The sequence below is a fragment of the Lissotriton helveticus genome, chromosome 4_1 (assembly GCF_964261635.1).
Source record: "Lissotriton helveticus chromosome 4_1, aLisHel1.1, whole genome shotgun sequence".
Lineage (NCBI taxonomy): Eukaryota > Metazoa > Chordata > Amphibia > Caudata > Salamandridae > Lissotriton > Lissotriton helveticus.
The window spans coordinates 442,140,338-442,159,922 of NC_136063.1; the positions used below are offsets into that span (position 1 = coordinate 442,140,338).

Sequence of the window (19,585 nt, forward strand, 5' to 3'; positions counted from 1 at the left end):
TGTAGGTGGCGCAATGTCTGTTCCGCAAATGAGGAGAACCTCGGCTCAATCTAGCCCCAGCCGAGAATGAGTAATGTCAGCACTGGTGCGCATTTGAGTTTCCAAGGCGTTTCTTACTGAGAGACTCATTCCTCCTCAAGTGTAAACTGGGACTCCTGTATGGCTCCCAACCGATACCATTCCTGCCTCGAGTTCTCAAAAAGAACCGGACACACCTTGCTCAAGTCATCCTGGTGGCTTCGAACTGGGCACTGAGTGTATGTTATGTTATGTTATGTTAAGGTTAGTGTATAGTAACCAGAATGCCCAGGCTTGAGCATCTTTCCACAAATCAGGATGACCTACTGTGAAGACCTGCTGTCACAGCAGAATTGTTGGGTTCTCCACCCTGGTCTCCGCAATCTCCACCTTCATGCATGGATATTGAGCAGTGACAGCTGGATACCTTAAACCTACCCATGGAGGTGGTTGCAGGTCATTTTGGCAGCCAGGCGTACCTCAACGAAAACTTTATAAGCCTATCTTTGGGACAAATTTGTCGTTTGGTGCGGCGCTCGCCTGAATGACCCCCTCCAGGTCTCAAGGTCTGATGTTTTAAAGTGTGTGCCATCTCTTGCCTGCAAGGCTTTTCCCTGGGTGTCGTTAAAGGTTACTGTTTAGCCCTCTTGGCCTTCTTATGGTTACCTGACAAGCCAGCTTTATTTAAAACACCTGTTGTGATGTATTTTTTTAAAGGACTACAGCATATGTTTCTCTTGCCTCTGTTTGTGATGCCCCAGTGGGACCTCAATATTATCTGTAAGTATTTGATGTGTACTCGGGGGCGCTAGAGGGCGCACGAGCAGCATGGCCGCACTTCTGTGAGGCTCCTGCCGCCTGTGCCAACATCCGATCATTATCCTATGATGACCACCTCCAATGCCGTTGTAACTTGGTTCAACTGTTGAAAACCACTGACCTGACACTCGTCGCGAGTTTGGAGCAATTTGGCTGCCGGAGTCCGGAGATATCCTGTAGCGAGGGAGGCGACGACTGTGGAGGCGGAGACTGGCTGATCTGAAGTTGGGACGCGGTCACTACGCGATCCCGTGGCTCCCGCGTGGTGTGTGGGCCAGGACTGGAGAGCGCCGGTAACACCGCGACCCCCACTGCGGAGACATCGAAAAGGCGGGAGCGGACCAGCTCGCGCTGCGGCTGGAATTGAAATAGGTGACGCCGTAGAAGTGGCTGTGCCAGTCGCTGGTTGAAGCGGACCCTGCCCGATCGAGGGCTGGGACAAAGATATTGCGCGACCCCGGGGGTCCCCGCGCAGAGTGTGAGCCGCGGCGGCGAAGAACCTGCACTGCCGCGACCCCTGCACACCATCACAGCCTGCAAGGACTGATGAGGGACGCCGGAGGTGAGGATCTGCCTGGTGCTGGGACACTGCCTTCGTGCTGAGGCCGGTGATCTACGGTCACTCGCCCCCTCCCCCCATCCTACCTGGTGTTGAGTGCGATTGAAGGCTGCGAGCAGGAGTGATTGCGCTACGGCCTGAATACCTGCAAGCGCCAGAGGGAGCGGGTGAAAACGGCGCCGCGGGAAGGCTCTGCATTTGCAAGGCGGATGGTGCTCTGGTGCTGCCTGGTGCGATACATGTGGGACGGACTGTACCCTGCACTTGCGATTATTGATCTGCTGCACGGAGGCTGATGTGCTGATATTTGCGCACAGAGTGTATTTACTGCGCTGGGGCTTTGACTACACGTCGGACTTGGAGTGGGGGCTAAGGAATTGAAAGGTTGGAGATTCTTTCTGAAGGGCTGCTAAGGGCACACTGATCCCAGGTTGGCTGTAACTATTGGGGCTGCACCGGGTACCTGCTGGCACGTCCATTCTGGCTACTGCATACAGAGGAGCTGGGGACTTACCTGCTTGAGGACTGCACTGGGGTTTGGCTTATGTTCCCTTGCAGGGACTTGCTGCGCCAACGCAAACCGGCGACATTGGTACGCTCCTGAAGCCGCGACGCTCGTTGGATGCTGAGCCCGAGAATTGAGAGACACTGCGGGGTCAGAGTTGCTCCCTTTGCACTGGGAACCCACCGTGGTGGATGCATAATGCAATAGTGGAGAGGCACGCATTGACAGTGCGTGTTGTGGATTGCGACTAGGCGGATCTCCATACATTGGAGGCAGGATTTGTGGACACTGCTGGGAACCCCCCTGGTGTTGGAAAGAGCTGGATGCTGTGACCGTAACGTTACATGTCCGGGGCCTCTGACTCGCCGAGAGGTGGGACCAAACGAACGCATTCGCTTACTGCGGACAAATCAGTGAGAGGTGCTGCCATGGGCCGGCAGGATACCCGACAACCGAAATTATCTTTTGACACGGCCCCGATGTCGAAGAAGACTATGAAGGCGACGACGGAACCGACTGGGTCTCACAGCCCTCCCGCAGCGGGGGCTAGCTGCAGCGCGGCTGCACCGGACATGCATCTACTTCTGCAGGAAATGAAGCAGGGGTTTGCGACGGTGATGGATAAGGTGGATCGCTTAACCTCCAGGATGGACGCCATTGTACAGAAGATGGATGTTCACGAGGAGCGCCTCACGGAGGCGGAAAGAAGGATTTCAAGTAATGATGATACCACGGCATCCCATGCTACTCGCCTGTCGCGAATGGATAACATCCTCAAAGTAATAGCTGCAAAGAATGAGGAGTTAGAAGCGCGCAGTCGCCGCAATAATGTCCGTGTGGTAGGCGTGCCGGAGTCTACGAACACTGGGAGAATGGAGGACTATGTTGAACGGATACTCCAGACGGCGATCGGAGCGGAAGCTTTTTCCAAGCAATTCATAGTTGAGCGTGCGCACCGTTCCCTTGGTCCGCAACCCCAGCCTGGCGCCCCGCCTCGACCGATAATAGCTCGACTACTGAATTATCGGGACAGAGACACTGCACTCCGTGCTGCACGCACTGCTAAACAGCTGACGTGTGATGGAATAACTTTCACACTGTACCCGGACTTCACGCCACTTGTCCAGGACCAAAGGAAGAAATTTATCGGTGTGAAGAAGAAACTGAGGGATCTGCAAATAGACTACGCTTTACTATATCCGGCTAAACTACGTGTCACGTATCAGGCAAAGCAGCACTTCTTCATGAACCCGCAGCAGGTGGAGGACTTTCTAAAATCACTACGACGCAGACCTGGGAACGGTCATATGGAGGAGGAGGTAGAGAATGAGGAGGACTGATATGCGTGGCTGGATTGCTGAGGCACCTCCTAGCCTGCTGTGTCTTGAGTTTGGGGCCGGCACGTATGCTGTTTTCATGGAGTTGAACTCGATACTATGCTGAGACACTTCGACTATGGACATTCGAGAGACCTGACGACGGCATTGGACTCTGGGTGGTAAAGTATGCCAGGCGACACCCCCCCCCATCCCTCAAATTGCCCCTACAAGGGCGGTTTCGGATCAGGGGTCGAGGAGCGGGGGGTGCCAAAGTGTGTACCCTAGATGACCCTACTAGGGTGTACCCCTTTGACATTGTTTATTACACTGCAGCTGGTTGGGTGTTTGCTAGCAGTGATGGGTGGGGTATGTGTGCTGGAGACTTGAGGTTACTTCAGTGAGCGGTGGGAGGGGCGGGTCCGGAGTTTGAATTGACTCACGAAGTTGGCTATGGGGTGGGTGGTGGCGGAGTGAATGGGGTGGTAGCCGGATTGAATCATTGCTGGTTGCAGATGTGGCAGATTGCTAGGAATTGGATTCACCGGATTGTATGGGGGGCGTGGATTGGGACGTTTCAGTTGGTTGGGGAGACTGTATGGCAGATGATAGGCTACGTGCCTGAGATAGTTGGGGAGATTCAGGGGTGGGGGAGGGAAGGGAGGGCGTTTGGTTGCACTATGAGCAGGAGTCACAAGTTGTTGCAAAATGATTGGACTGTGTTGGCGGTCGCGCATGGGCGGAGGGGAATGCGGGTAGGGGTGACTATCACTGAGACTGATGTCACTGATGGTGGCTGATATGAAAGGGAGTGAATTGACGATTATGTCGTGGAATGTGCGGGGCATTAATGATTCTAGAAAAGGGAGGAATATCCTTGCATATCTGGATAGGCATAATGTGCATGTTGCTCTGTTACAAGAGACACATTTCTGTCCTAGATCGGATTCTAAATATGCTAGTAAATGGGCCTCGGTCAGAAAATTTTCGTCGTATTCTAGAGGCACTGCAGTTCTGATCAAGAAATCGATTGCTTTTCAGATGTTGGGAGAGGTTCTTGATCCCGATGGGCGCTTCGTGATATTGTGGGGTAGAATTGGCATGGACAGTGTTGCTGTTGTGAATTGCTACGCTCCGAATATCGACACACCAGAATTTTTTACCACAATTTGGGGACATGTATTGTTGACTGGTGCTACACACATTATTTGGGGGGGAGACTTTAATGTTGCACTTGTACCTGGCATGGATCGCTCAGAAGGTGGTGGTCAATATAATCGGCATGCAAGGGATGTGCTACTGGGAATCCTAGAGGAGGCGGGGTTGGTGGATAGCTGGAGATATACTCATCAGGCACATAAAGAGGGCACTCACTTCACGTCATACACCAATACGTGGGCCAGACTAGATTATTGCTTTGTGTCAAAGGGGCTCTGTGCGGGAATAGATAGGGTGACACACTTGCCTAGAACGTATTCAGATCACTGCCCGGTGTTAATATCCCTGAAGATGCCGGGACACGTTAGAATGAAGCCTCCGTGGAGACTACTCCCTACTATGCTGCTAGATTTAGCGTTTAGGACCGAGCTGGGTGATGAAATTGAGGAGTTCTTCCCCAAGAACAAGAATTCAGTTACTAGTGTAGAAATGGTGTGGGAGGCATTCAAGGTCACGGCCAGGGGCATTTGCATATCCAAGGGCGGGGGGATACTGAGAGACATTCAGCGGACATTAGGTAGACTGGAACGCGAGCTAAAGGAACTTGAGCTTGGGATGACGGAACGAAATGACTCGACACAGCATGCTACCTTTAGAGACAAATTGACTGAGTTCGGCGTAGAAGCAGAGAGGGAGGTGAAGTTTTGGGGGAAGTATTGGACGGCGAGGCGCTACTGCGAAGGGGAACGACCTGGTAAAGTACTGGCCGCGATCACGAGAAAGCCGAGCTCCAATGCCAATATTTTAGAAATTATCACGTCGGACGGCATGCGATGTCGGGATACTAGAGGGATTCAGGAAGAGTTTCTCTCGCACTATCGTCAGCTGTATACTTCTCAACAGACTACCGAGGTAGATCTGGGAGGTTTTCTCGATGACATAGCACTATGCTGGCTCAGTGATGTGCATAGACAATTCCTTAGTGCGCCACTGGAGACCAACGAGATCCGAGATGCAATTATGTCGCTTGCCAATGGTAAGGCGACGGGATCGGATGGACTCCCCGCTGAGTTTTATAAATGTTACATCGATATCATGGCACCGGTTCTTAAGGAAGTCTTCGAGGAGTCGCTGGAAGTTGGGGAATTGCCGGGATCGATGAGGGAGGTGATAATTACCTCCTTGTTGAAACCGGGTAAGGATCCGACGGACACGGACTCATATAGACCATTATCTCATCAATTGTGATGCGAAGATCCTTGCTAAGGTATTGGCAACGCGACTTTCGTTGATTATGTCTAAAATAGTGCTGCCGGACCAGGCTGGCTTTGTGCCGGGCCGCGCCACCTCCCACAATCTTAGGACGCTGTTCTCATTGATCCAGACGATTGCCCCAGAGTTGCCTGTGGCTGCTGTTTTTTTGGACGCCACGAAAGCGTTTGACTCGATTGAATGGCCGTATCTCTTTACTGTATTGCATAGGATGGGCTTCCCGAAACTGTTCGTTAACTGGGTCGAGCTGCTGTATACCAGACCCACTGCCAAAGTGGTAATTAACGGGTTGATGTCGGCTCCAATGTTGATAACGAGAGGCACGAGGCAGGGGTGCCCTCTGTCCCCGCTGCTTTTTGCCGTGGCAATCGAGCCATTGGCGTGTCGCATCCGCCAGCTGCACAGTACGAGTGCATTTCGTTGCTTACAGCGCCAAATTGGCATATCGCTGTATGCAGATGACATCACGCTGTATGTGAAACATCCTCAAACCAACCTTAATCCCATATTGCGGGAGTTCATTATCTTTGGTGGGCTGTCGGGAGTGCGTGTGAATTGGAGGAAATCCCAATTTTTCCCGCTAACGCCTGCTGTTACGAAATTTCAGCTGGACTATCCACTAGACTGGTGTGACACAGATCTCAGATACTTGGGTATCGTCGTATCTCTAGACAAAGATGTGACACTCAGATCGAATTATGGAGTGGCCATCACGAAATTAGCTGATAATGTGACTCGCTGGAGGGCCTTGCCGCTGTCAATGGCGGGGAGGGCGGCGCTTATAAAAATGGTGGTGCTACCACAATTTCTATACCTTTTCCAGAATGTGCCTTATTTCCTGGTGCGTTTTTCTTTAAACAGCTACGCTCGGAGCTTTTACGTTTATTTTGGGGAGGCAAACAACCTCGACTGAGCTGGAACATTATTACACAGCCCTATGAGAAGGGAGGTTTTGATGTGCCAGATTTTGGACTCTATTACATCGCTGCCCAGGCGCAATATGCGTACCATTGGGTGAAACCCTCGCCACTCATGCCCAGATCGCTGCAGAGGACTGGATCGCGAGACCTCTTCCACTTAATGGCCTCATACTGGGAACAGTCAAAGACATAGAGACACCGTTCACCACGGTTACATGCACCATTGATGCATGGAATAGGATGGTAAAACTGGTTGGGGCCACGTGTTTATATTCCCCGGTACTTCCTCTTACGTACCACCCTCGACTGTCGCTCTTGCAGGAAACAGGATTTCAATTGATGTGTAGACGTGCGAAACTGGCGGTATGGGGGGACTTGTTCGTTGACGGGCGATTCCGTACCAAGGAGCAGCTGTTTCAGGCTGTTACTCCTACGCCTCTAGAGGTGTTCTATTATATCCGTCTCCGACAGGGATTGAGGGAAGTGTTGCCCGACTTTCCGGAGGAACCGGAGGTGGTGTTGCCACTACAGACCATGCTGGTGTCGGATGGCCGCCATCTTGTCTCCCGGCTTTACACCACCATGAGAACACAACGCCAAGGGCCGGAGAGCTCAGCGCGGCGACACTGGACTGAAGACTTAGGCAGGGATATTACTGATGATCAATGGAGATACTGCTGTGCTGTCACGGCCAATATTGCATCTAGCAACAGACTAAAGATCATTCATTTCAAATTCTTACAGCGTTTCTATTATACACCTGAGAGGAAATTGCGCTTTCACTTGGCGGATACAGATAGATGCGACCGCTGTCATGAAGCGGGGGCGGGATTCCTCCATTTAGCTTGGGAATGCTCAGGAGTGCATGACTTTTGGACTCAGGTTCATAACGCGCTACAGGTTATGACTTCCGGGGCGGTTGACAGAGATCCGCTGATTATGCTACTGGGATACACACGGGATGTACCCAAGTCGGTTCGGAAATTCACAGATATCGCACTATTGCTAGCCAAGAGGCGGGTAGCTTGTCGCTGGGGACGAGGTCGCTCTCCCAAGTTCAAGGAGTGGATCGAGGATCTGATTTACTGTCAGGATCAGAATAATATTTATGCAGAGTTAACTCCAGTACAGAGTAGACCGAGGGATATATGGGGACCACTACAACTGTATCTGTTACGAACCGCGGCTGCAGCTACAGATTCAGAAGTCGACAGTTGAGATATATGGCTGTACTTGTAAGTTGGATGAGACCCTCATGGGGCACACCTGGAGAGGCACACTGACGCACACTAATAGTTGAGGCTAATGGTGAATAGACCGCAGGAGGGGAATGGACCTTCCCGGCCCATAGCTGGGATCAGCAGCTGCTCTAGGTGCTGTATATGTTGTATGTTTCTTTTTATGCAATCACATCGTATGCGTTTGATTTCTTGTAATGCCATTGTGAGATTATTCATTATTGGTTGCTATTGGATGCCACTGTCCATGCTCCATGCAGCTCCAACTACAGATAACTGCTTATTGCTATGTATTACTTGCTCCAATGTTCTGCATACACTCTCTTATGCCGCAATTCTTTGCTCGAACTCCCCTTTAGCCCGTGCTATGATGCCTATATGATGTCCAGATGTTTAAGATGTGTACAACTGTGTATTGTATGGTTGGCTCTTCTCAGTGCTGTTCAATGATGAAAAATTAATAAATAAAGGTTTAAAAAAAAAAGTATTTGATGTGTACTCTATTCAAGCCACTCCACAGTTGTCTTTTACAACTTCTCACCCTCATAACCATGTTCCTTGTTGCCATCAATTCTGCACGGCGTCAGTGAGCTTTAGGCTTTGTGTGTTCATCCTCCATACACCACCACCTTCCCCGACAAGCTGGTTCTGCATACTAGGGCATCCTGTCTCCTGAACATTGTGACCACGTTCCACATAGTCCAATCAATCCTCTACCGGTGTTGTATGCCCCACCTCACCCCTCTAAGGAAGAGGAGAGACTCCGTGCTTGGACCCAAAGAAAGAACTCCACTTTTAAATCGATCGGACAAAAGATCACCACTTCGACAATCAGCTCTTTGTGAGGTTTGTTGGAATGAACAAAGGCAAGGCTGTGAAGAAGCTTACCATTTTATACTGGATCATGCTCTGCATTAATATCTGTCACGCACTGGCTGGACAGCCTCCAGAAGCATTGCATTCCCATTCCACCCTGGCCAAATCTGCTTCCACTGCATTAACACACAGCGTCCTTATCATGAGGGTCTGCCAGGCATCTACGTTGGTGTCCCTCCATTAGTTCACGAAGCATTATCGTCCAGATAGCCAAGTCCACAGGGAAGGGAACATTACCTGCTCAATTGAGCAGGACTTCCTGGTTTGAGTCCATTCACAGACCTCCTTCCTTAAGTTCTGTTCTAATATCTATTCAAAAGGCAAGGAATCTACGGCTAGAAGTCTCCATCAAAAGAATAATTACCTTCAGTACTGCTCTTTCTGGTATAGACTCTCTACAGCCGCAGATTCCAGACAAGATGTGACCCACTAATCATCCACAACTTACCTTGAGAAATCAGCCCTGCCACAGACTACAAGAATACATGTATTTAAATTGGGTTACCTAAGCACCTTTCACCAAAGATGAACATGCAAGACATCCTCGATATAGTTTAAAAGGTTTTATTGACTATGTATTTATGTATAGAGCCAATTGTAGTGCTGATTAAATGAACAAAGGTAGTTGCAGATGTGCAAATTGTGGTGAATAGAATAACTGACAAATATGAAAAGTAAAAAATTGGCAAGATATCAGATGGACATGTTTAGGTTGGTGTATGAAGGGATCCTTTCTTAGCCGCCATGTTGTGTCTACATTAGCATCAAAATGTAATTGATAGGAGTTGCCCACGTGGCCTGCCTGTGACTCACACACCTGCTCAAAATGCAATGCTCTTTCAGTCTGCTGCCTTCTTGTGTCAATGTTATCTGAAGAAGCAAGTAGGTGGCTGGCCAACTAAGGACCTTCATGCAGACTGTTTATGAATTCAATGCGGTTTGTGAATTTGATGCTCCCTCTTGGACTGCTGAAGCTTCACTCCAGCTAAGAGTCTCTTGGTTGAGTTATATACTGTTTCGCAGCATTAATATGAAAATAGTGAGCCTCGAAATTCATGATGCAAGGTGTGAAACGAAACGTGTGAGTTGTCTTGCACATATGTCTAAGACATGGCCTATCTTTCTAAATATCTTATTGAGTTAACCTGTCATATGAACTAGTGATGTACTATCAACCTTTAACAAAGCATCATTGTTACTGTCAATATATATAAATGAAGTATCAAACATAATCATGCACTTTAAAGATATATACTTCAATAACAATGTGCAAACAAACAAATACGGTGAGGGTTCAAAAAGCAGGAAATGTCCAAAGTATTTGCCAATTTCTTGAGTGGTACACTCCAATGCTTTTAATCTAAATTGTCACTAGACTTAAAAAGCTAGAGCCTAGCGCTTGAAACCCTTCTGAGAAGCACTTTTTTAGGGAAATGTGCTCAAACTCTGTTACTCCCTGCACAAAACCATAATGCCTACCGGGTCTTCACTGCCAAGGGACCTATAATTGTACAAGACTAAGTTGATCTGCCACCTTAAAGTTGACTGACAAATTGAAATGAGCTTGGCTTTCAGGTACAGGACTGTAGGCTCTGTGGTGCTTAGACCTATCTGAAGAGCAAAGCCAAGCCATTTGCTTGTCAGAAAATTCTTGAAACCTAGTCTGTTCAAACACATTTTCAACTGTTTTTGTATAAACAAATAAGCAAACATATGTTTCATTTACAGAACAACTGAAACACATAAATACATGGAAAAAAGGAAATCTGTTGTGCTAAGAGGCTTCAACTAAAATGCAATGCCTTCTGGCTCTTTAGCGTCAACCTGAACTTTAATCTTTGATACCATATATTTTGACCATCAAGCCAAACGAGACAATTAAAGAATATTGAACAAAAGAGAAATGTGAAATAATGGGATGTATCTGTAAAATTAATAAATAAGCCCTAATTATTTTTCCTTTTTTAATTCCTGACCTCTAGGTATGTTCCAGGTCATTAAAGTTGGACCAGGCCTCTGATGCTTTGAAACAGACTATGGCAGCTTTTCTGAAGTAAGCATCTGATTTATCTTCATCTTTAAAGCTCTAATTTGCATTATGCTTGCACAAATAAATCTTGGTTGTTTCTGAAGGTGACAAAATGTGAGAAATTCAGGTTGGTAGTGATGATTTTTCAGCACTTTCCTCACCAAGACATATCATTCTTTTTTGCATTGAAAGTACGGTATTTCTAGAAATACAGTACAAACCCCAAACTTCTCTTATTTTGTGTCTAGCACTAACTAAAACACTTTATTAATTTAGAATCTTTATTTTTCATTTATCAATCTTTGCTCTATCTCAGAGTAATGACTTATTACTCTGGAAATACCATTATGCCAAGTTTTTCTCTTCTTTGTGAACATTCTTAATTCTTTGAGAGTGATCTACCCATGAGCCAGGCACATTGGTTTCAAAACCTATAGCCCGTTAACATTATTTTTATTCCATCCGTCTCCTATTTTAGAATCTCCCTTCTTATGCAGCCCCATCTCTCATCACTGTCCTTACTTTTGGAGGACCTAGCAAACACAGAATTAGACTGTTAGAAACTCACTGTAGAGTCAAATGTATTGCTAATCCCAGTTTTCTTAGAGCATAGTATCAATATGGAATCTAAGACAGGCGATGCAAAATCACAAATAGCCAAACCTCAACTATATTATGGATATAATGGAGAGCAAATATACTTTGAGAAGCCTGGTTTGGTCCTTCACAAGCATCAGTTGGTGAAACCTTCCTCTACCAAGGTATCTGTTATAACCCTCAGTTGTGTCAATCATATGCACTCCTTGAACATAGCTAAATAAGCCATTAAAATAGCATTTTTAGACCCAACTTGGGGGTGAAATGGATTAGCTCAGAGAGAACCAAAAATAAACCATCTTTTAAGGATGGTGGGGGAGCCATAGCCCCCTATTCACAGGCTCCTCCATCTCATTGAATGAATCTAAATAACCTCTCACCTGTGATGAGGGTGATTTTGTAAAAAGGCGGGTAAAACACAGCCTCATTCCAATGAAAGCTTGACAAGATTTTAGCCAAATAAGAAACCCTTATTATTTGGGGTATAAAGCATATGAATTGCACTAGTTGTGATTGGTCATCAGTCAAAGGCATATGCCTGTAACATGGAGGAGTTCCAAGAACCCTGGACTGGTAGCATAAATACCCTAAACCCCTTTCAATTTCTAGACTTGGAAATTCCAATTCCTGATTAACAAGTAAGATAGGAAAACCTTTGGAGAGGTCCTGTGCCAATGGCTCATCATGATATAGCACTACGTATAGCTCATAGAAAAATTGGAACCATGTAGAGCTACAAGATACCCCAAATCTATACTACTCCCTCTTGATTTTGCATGGCACTATGGGTATCAATAGGTGGGAAGAAAGACTTTCATTAAACCACCTGTTGGCAGATCGTGCACTTCCAGATCACATTGTTCCTGGCTGCAACCAGTATCCAGCCAAGATTGCTGAACCTGTAGGTTCCCTGAGGGGAGAAAAACTGGATGGATGCAATGTTCTTAGCATTTATGTTATGTTATGTTAATATTTATTTATTAAGCGCTCGTACGCCCAGGGGCTTCATGGCGCTATCAGAGGGAACACAACACAAGAAATAAAATACAGCTCAACAGTAGGCCTGGATGACCAGCCAGGTTTTGAGAGAGTGTCTGAAACTGAGAAGATCTCCACTCGTTTTCAAATGCAATGGAAGCGAATTCCAGAAGGTGGCTGCAAGATGGTCAAAGCAGCCGCCACCAAGACGTTTCTTTTTAAAGGATGGAACAACCAGTAAAGCTTTTTGAGCAGAGCGAAGATTTAATGATGGATTATAGCTAGAAACAAGGTCTTTTATAAACTTCGGGGCTGTATTTTGTAAGGTTTTAAAAATAATACACCCAGTTTTAAATGCGATTCGCTGTGCTACAGGTAACCAGTGCAATTGTTTCAGACCAGGTCTAATGGATTGCCACTTTGTTAGTCCGAGAATAAGTCTTGCGGCTTGATTCTGGACCAACTGGAGTCTTTTTTGAACGCCCGCTGGAAGTCCCAAGTAAAGACTATTTGAGAAATCCAGTCGGGACTGGACAAGGGCAATGGTAACCTGAATAAGAGCGGCCTGCGTAAGAAAGTGGGCTATTTTCCTTATTTTCTTAAGTTGAAAGAAGCTGGCAGACACTACAGTACCAACTTGTCTTTTCAAAGAAAGATCCTCACTAAGTGTAACTCTCAAGCTTTTAACCGAGGACGATCTCATAGGTGGAGCCCCCATGCTAGATGGCCAGAAGCATGGACTCCAACTTAATTCACTTTTCCCAGGCAAGATCAATTCTGTCTTGCCTGGGTTAAGTTTCAGATGATTAAGACTCATCCATCTCTGAATGTGTGTCATGGTGTTATGAAATTCTACCACAGAGTCCTTGGTGTTAAGAGGAAAGATGAGTTGTAGATCGTCCGCGTAGTTATAGATGTTAACTTTAGCATTCCTTAGGGAGTATAGTAGTGGGCGAAGGTACAAATTAAAAAATAACGGTGACAAAGATGAGCCTTGAGGCACTCCACATGTGGTGGGGATAGTGGGGGCTGTGAAAGGGCCCAATCTTACTGATTGTGTGCGGCCTGTGATAAAGGAACAAATCCAGCTCAAAGCAAGGCCCCTAAGGCCGGCTTGTTCGACATGGTTGACTAGAATGGAATAATCAACCGTGTCGAACGCTGCCGAAAGATCGAGAAGTACCAGGGCCTGGTGGATGCCTTTATCAGCATTCCGCCTTAAAGTATTTTGTACCGCCAATATCACAGGTTCCGTTGAATGACAAGGACGGAAGCCTGCCAGATTTAGAAATCTTTGTTGGGTTTCTGTGTGATCGTTTTCCAAAAGACAAATTAGGGCTAAGCTCTACTAAGCAATTAAGCTTGTTCCATTCTAATATTCAACTGGATCAAGGCTGCTTGCCACATCACAACTTTGAACATGTTGAAGATCTAAAAAAAACTTCTAATTTGTGAGATTGTCTTACGTCTAGTACTCAGACCTTGCCAGCTCTGGCTCATGCTTTGGTTACTCTGTCACTGCCCCATCTACCCTTGAACTTGGGATCATGACAGCGGCCAACGGAGCAGAAAGAGTGAAGAACGTGTTATTTCTTTTTCTTGCCCTTATCTATTACCAGCAAATATGAGGCTGTTTAAGGGGCTAATGATTGCTAAAAGCTTTGGCCGTGAAGTGAGTTTGATATTCCCCCTACAGCACATGAGAAGCTGCCACCATTAACAATATTAGGATTGGTGGCTCATAAAAATGGCCCCCTTCTGGGGAACCGAGGAACAACCACCATTCACAGACTTCCTGTACAACCTATGAAACTGAACCTCTTGCTAAAGGTTCCCAGGTTTGAATTCAACATCTGACCTAGTGATGAAATAAGGGTGCAACCAAATATTGATGCATGATACCACTGCTGTGGTACACACTATATATTTCTTCCTTAACTTTAAATTGATTTGATGAAGGCCACTTTGCAGACTTCAGCTTGCAAGCCAGAAACTGACTCAGATGTGACTTGTGTAAGTTGGTTTCAAATCCATACTATTGCATGAGGCCCAATATTAGGTGGCAATCATAAAGAATCTGTTGACAAACTGAAATAAATAAGCCAGTCATGTAAATAAGTATGAGTATGAATACCTGTAAAGAAAGGTCCACAGGTGTGATTACCATCTGTCCCTTCACATCATTCTTTACTTTGTGCCCTCTGTATATTCCCCTTTTAAGGGGCTCTAACCTCCCAGACTCTATCAGTTCTAGGGCATTGCTTCCTGAACCTTTTAGAACCACAACACAATTTTTAGAACAAGCTTTCGCTCCCCACCTAGCTTCAATGGACATGAGGTGTGGTAGCGCATGGTCATGTACAGTCAGCACATTTTCCATTGAAATGGTCACTAAATTTATACACTCATACATTTTTACTAATAAAACTATATTGCTCACAAATGATAATGTGTGCAAATCGAATTTCAGTGAATATTTATCATTTGTGCCTCACCAAGTCATGTCCTGATTTGTTTTGAACCTATTAAAATCTTTCTTTGCATCACACTTCAAAATTTAAAAGAATTTACTTCATTTTTAGTTTCCTAACGGTTTAATGTGTACAGTTCATTTACAGGTTTTTACATTTTGTTGTGTTACAAAAAATTACATTAAGAATCAAAAGGAGAGGGAGGAAAGGTACTGGAGCCAATTCACTTCCCCTAGTATATATGTTTTATCAAAGAGAACTAGCTCTGGAGTGGGTGCTACTAGCGTGTTTGTTTTGGGAAGAAAACATATTAGGTTTATAGTAAAGCCCTCACTCCCCAACCTAGTTGGTGACATGCTTCAACATTAGGCCCCACCCAAGGCACAGAGTGCACCTTGGGTGTGCTACAACGCCTGGATACCGCGTAGCTGGTATTGTGCCGTGAGAGTGCAGTGAGAAGGAATGAGTGAATTTAAAAAAAGCTGTACTAAGGGTCCCTGGTATGAAAAAGACTATTTTAATCAATGGACCCTTGGCAGTTGATAAAAAAGAGAGGCGGATATTTAAGATGTCAGGTAACTCCAGTATCCCAGTCGGTCAACATGTTTCCGCCATGCTTTCTTAGTGGTATGGATTTCTTCAGGACCTATGTGTAGTGCAGAGTGAATGGCCTATAAACGTGTTATTGGATGACCATAAATGTGACATACGCGCTAAGGTGTGGTATGTGGTAGAGGAGGATTTCCTCTAATGACGCTTTCTCAGACAATATCCGAAAAATGCCCCATAAGTTCCATGTGGGGGCCCGACCTGTAGTCTCACTTTTTGTGATTTGTCAAGGTCTAGGACCCTCCTCGATACTTGCTTCAGCCAAACATCAACTTCCTAATGTTGTCTGTTGATTCATCTGTGTGAGCATTTCGAGTTCTTGCAGTTCTGTGCATTTGGCGAGACAGTTGATAAGTATATCATGGATCAGCTGATGTTGGGTTACGAAAAATTACATTAAGAATCAAAAGGAGAGGGAGGAAAGGTACTGGAGCCAGTTAACTTCCCCTGGTTTATATGTTTTATCAAAGAGAACTAGCTCTGGAGTGGGTGCTACTACCGTATGTTTGTTTTGGGAAGAACACATATTGGTTTTATAGTAAAGTCCTCACTCCCCAACCTAGTTGGTGACATGCTTTAACATTAGGCCCCACCCAAGGTACAGAGTGCACCTTGGGTGTGCTACAACGCCTGGATACAGCGTAGCTGGTATTGTGCCATGAGAGTGCAGTGAGAAGGAGTGAGTGAATGTTAAAAAAGCTGTACTAAGGGTCCCTGGTATGAAAAAGACTATTTTAATCAATGGACCCTTGGCAGTTGATAAAAAAGGGAGGCGGATATTTAAGTTGTCAGGTAACTCCAGTATCCCAGTCGGTCAACATGTTTCCGCCATGCTTTCTTAGTGGTATGGATTTCTTCAGGACCTATGTGTAGTGCAGAGTGAGTGGCCTAAAACATGTTATTGGATGACCATAAATGTGACATACGCGCTAAGGTGTGTTATGTGGTAGAGGAGGATTTCCTCTAATGACGCTTTCTCAGACAATATCCGGAAAATGCCCCATGAGTTCCATGCGGGGGCCGACCTCTAGTCACACTTTTTGTGATTTGTCAAGGTCTAGGACCCTCCTCGATACTTGCTTCAGCCAAACATCAACTTCCTAATGTTGTCTGTATGAGCATTACGAGTTCTTGCAGTTCTGTGCATTTGGAGAGACAGTTGATAAGTATATCATGGATCAGCTAATTGTGCGTTGATCCAAAAAAAAAACTCGAACAGCTTTTAAGACAAAACAATTCTACATTGCAAGAGACTATAAATACTGCCAAGTGTGTAGAATGTTCTATGAAACCCTTTAACACCATTAGTGTTCATACTGTTGCTAGTGAAGTTTCAGTATTGTCCAGTGATGATGGTTTGAAAGTCTTTAATGCAAAAAAAAAGTTCACCAAGACTAAGCAATCAACTAATTCAAGTTTTGTGCGGCTAAAGGAAAGGGATGTTTTAAGTGTGGAATAGTTGGTCATTTTGGTAGTGTGTTCATGTCTTTAGCTAATCGAAGAATTTAGTGTAAAAACACAATGATCCTGACAGTGATGATTGTGACAATGCTGTGCTTTGTGTAGTGGAAAATCTTCAGAGTGAGTGTGAAAATAAAAAGATGGAAATTGATGAATGTTTGGCAAGTGTTGGGGGTAAAGCTGCTATGTGTGAATCTAGGACCCTAGTGTAATTTTCATTCATGCCCATATATAGGTATAATTCCCCCAATCCTTATATAGGCATAGGAATCATTGCCTTATTTAGTCTTAGCCTGTGCAGCCCAAATACGGCATGGCTACTTCCACTAAACTCCGAGAATCCACAATGATTTCTTAGAAAAACCAGCCTTCAGCAGTCAGGGACTTCCCCCTGCTTGAATACTAATTTATCCAAGAACTCCTGGAGTTTTCAAGGAACTGAGGCACTAGTGACGATATTATGTTCAATCTTGCGTCAAACTCTGCACCTTCAAAGTATAAATATGCCTACATTTGCCCAGTCAAACACACAGTGGTTTAAGAGCAGATCGACTAACTACTTGCCCGACGCCCTGCTGCTGCAAGTGCCGAAGGAAGCCGACCCTCCAACTGCCCCACTGAGAAGACGCTGTCTTTTCTCTTGCCGAGAAATCCAGCTCCGGTATTTCCAGGCTGCCCTTGCGGGTTGCTGGGAGATTGAGTCCTGAGAGAGAGATACAAGACCTCTACCATTCTAAAACCAAGGTACGGAGCTGATTAGACCCTTAGAGAATTCTTGGAACAGATTCTTGGCAGAAAATTACTAGACTTAAGCTACACCACACTTACTCCTCCCTCGTACTAGACTTAGGTTAGGTACACCGGGGTTGGCGTATTTTAGAAGCACCAGTTGAGTACTTTTACCCACTATTTTATCACTGTATGTATTTTATGCATTTTATGTATTCTATGTTTATGGCTTAGAAACCATATCATGCTCTTACAGTACTATTTTATAATACTATTCGTATTATATGCATTGTACTTCTTAACTAGCATTTCAATTGTAGCTGTGCATTTCTTATGCTTAAGAAATAAGACTGTTCAATAAATACTTTTATTGAAAACGCCCGTCACTCTATGTTTAAGCAACTCTGGTGAAACAAAGCATGCACATCTGACTGAGTGAAATAGCCATCTATTGTTTCCGCGACTCTAGAGATACGTTTCATTCTGGGGAAACAAAGTTGTCATGTTATATGGTTGTCAGAGACTAATCCCTTCTTGTACTTTCGAGAAAGTTTCTAGTGACCTCTGAGCTAGCTGGCACTCACAATTAAGTCTAATATATTCGGCAGAGACCTAGTCGACATAAGTCCTACGTCTAAGCTGCAGGATATATTATTCCAATGCGCAGAGCCTATTGGGAATATAGGAACTACACTACAAAGCAAGGTAAAAATTGTATGTGTGCTCAAATTGTAGTTTCTAATAACACTTTTGTTGACATTCAACCTTCTGTTCCTCAAGTGTGTGAAATTTCCATTGATAATAGACATGTCAGTTATTTCAGATTCCATTCCTCCATATACTATTTTATCAGGTGATTATTTTTACAAGCATTGGAGCAACAAAATCTTGAACCCAATGATGTAATAGTGTATGATTTTGGTGGTAAGGAAATAAATATGCTTGGGTATTTTATAGCAGAAATTCTGTTCCAGAATAGATCTGTTATTGGAAAAGTATACCTAGCAAATCATGGTTTACATGTTTTAGGATGGCGTCATCAAGGAAAGTTTGGTATTACACTTAATCCCAATGTGAAGAATCCTTTTTATGTTTCATAATCAGTACAAATTGTAAATGAGTGTGGTTATGGCAGTGATAGCTTAGAACGGTTACTGAAGAAACATAAGGATCTGTTTCAGAAAGTACAGGAGAAACAGTTGGGATTTTCTCATCCCATTCAATTTAAGAATAATGCATCACCTGTTAGACATAAACTAAGACCTGTTCCTTTGCCTGTGAGGAGTAAATGATCTCCAGTGTTGACAAATGTGTGCAAAGAAGGTGTGATTGAGTCAGCCAATGCGGCTGAATGGTTGTCTGATTGTTTTGGTTAAAAAGGTGATCTTTGGATATGTGTGGATTTACTTTTAGTTAAACAGATTTTGGTTGATTGTCATCCTCTTCAGTGTACTCAGGACTTATTTTCAAAGTTGGAAGGTGCAAAGATGTTTACAACAATCAATCTTAAGGCGGAATATCATCAGATTGAATTTACACTTGAGTCTTATCACATCACTACTTTTATTACTCCTGAAGGACCCTTCAGATATATATCTATACCATTTGGACTGGCATCCACTGCATCTGTGTTTCAAAAACTCATGTTTTGTTTGTTTTGAAGAATAGATGGAGTGGTTGCATTCCAGGATGATATCCTGTTTTACAATGATTCAAAAGACAATCACTGCCAGCTACATTATAACTTGTATCCATTTTAAATGAAAAAGGGATGACAATTCGGCAAGATACGTGTAAAGACTTTGCCACTGAAGTACAATATTTGGGTCATGCTATTCCTATGGAGGATATTTCACCTAAGAAAGATTTGTTGGAAGCCATTCAAGACATTCTTGTGTCCCTGTTAACAAAGACTACGTCCAATCATTCTTAGGTTTAAGTGAATACTATTCCGGAATTGTACTAAAAAGTTGATATTGCCATGCCATTCGGGTCATTACTTTAAAAAAGTGCTAAGTATCGATGGTCTC

At 44.8% G+C, this 19,585-nt stretch overlaps 1 protein-coding gene across 2 annotated transcripts in view; it reads left to right on the plus strand.

Moving 5' to 3' along the window:
• Nucleotides 1-19,585, plus strand: part of INTS8 (integrator complex subunit 8) — a 552,137-nt gene that overhangs the window by 181,467 nt on the left and 351,085 nt on the right. For both annotated transcript variants that reach the window (XM_078687009.1, XM_078687008.1), the window contains exon 12: nucleotides 10,664-10,734. In XM_078687009.1, the coding sequence (XP_078543135.1) occupies nucleotides 10,664-10,734 (71 nt within the window). The remainder of the gene's footprint in view (nucleotides 1-10,663; nucleotides 10,735-19,585) is intronic.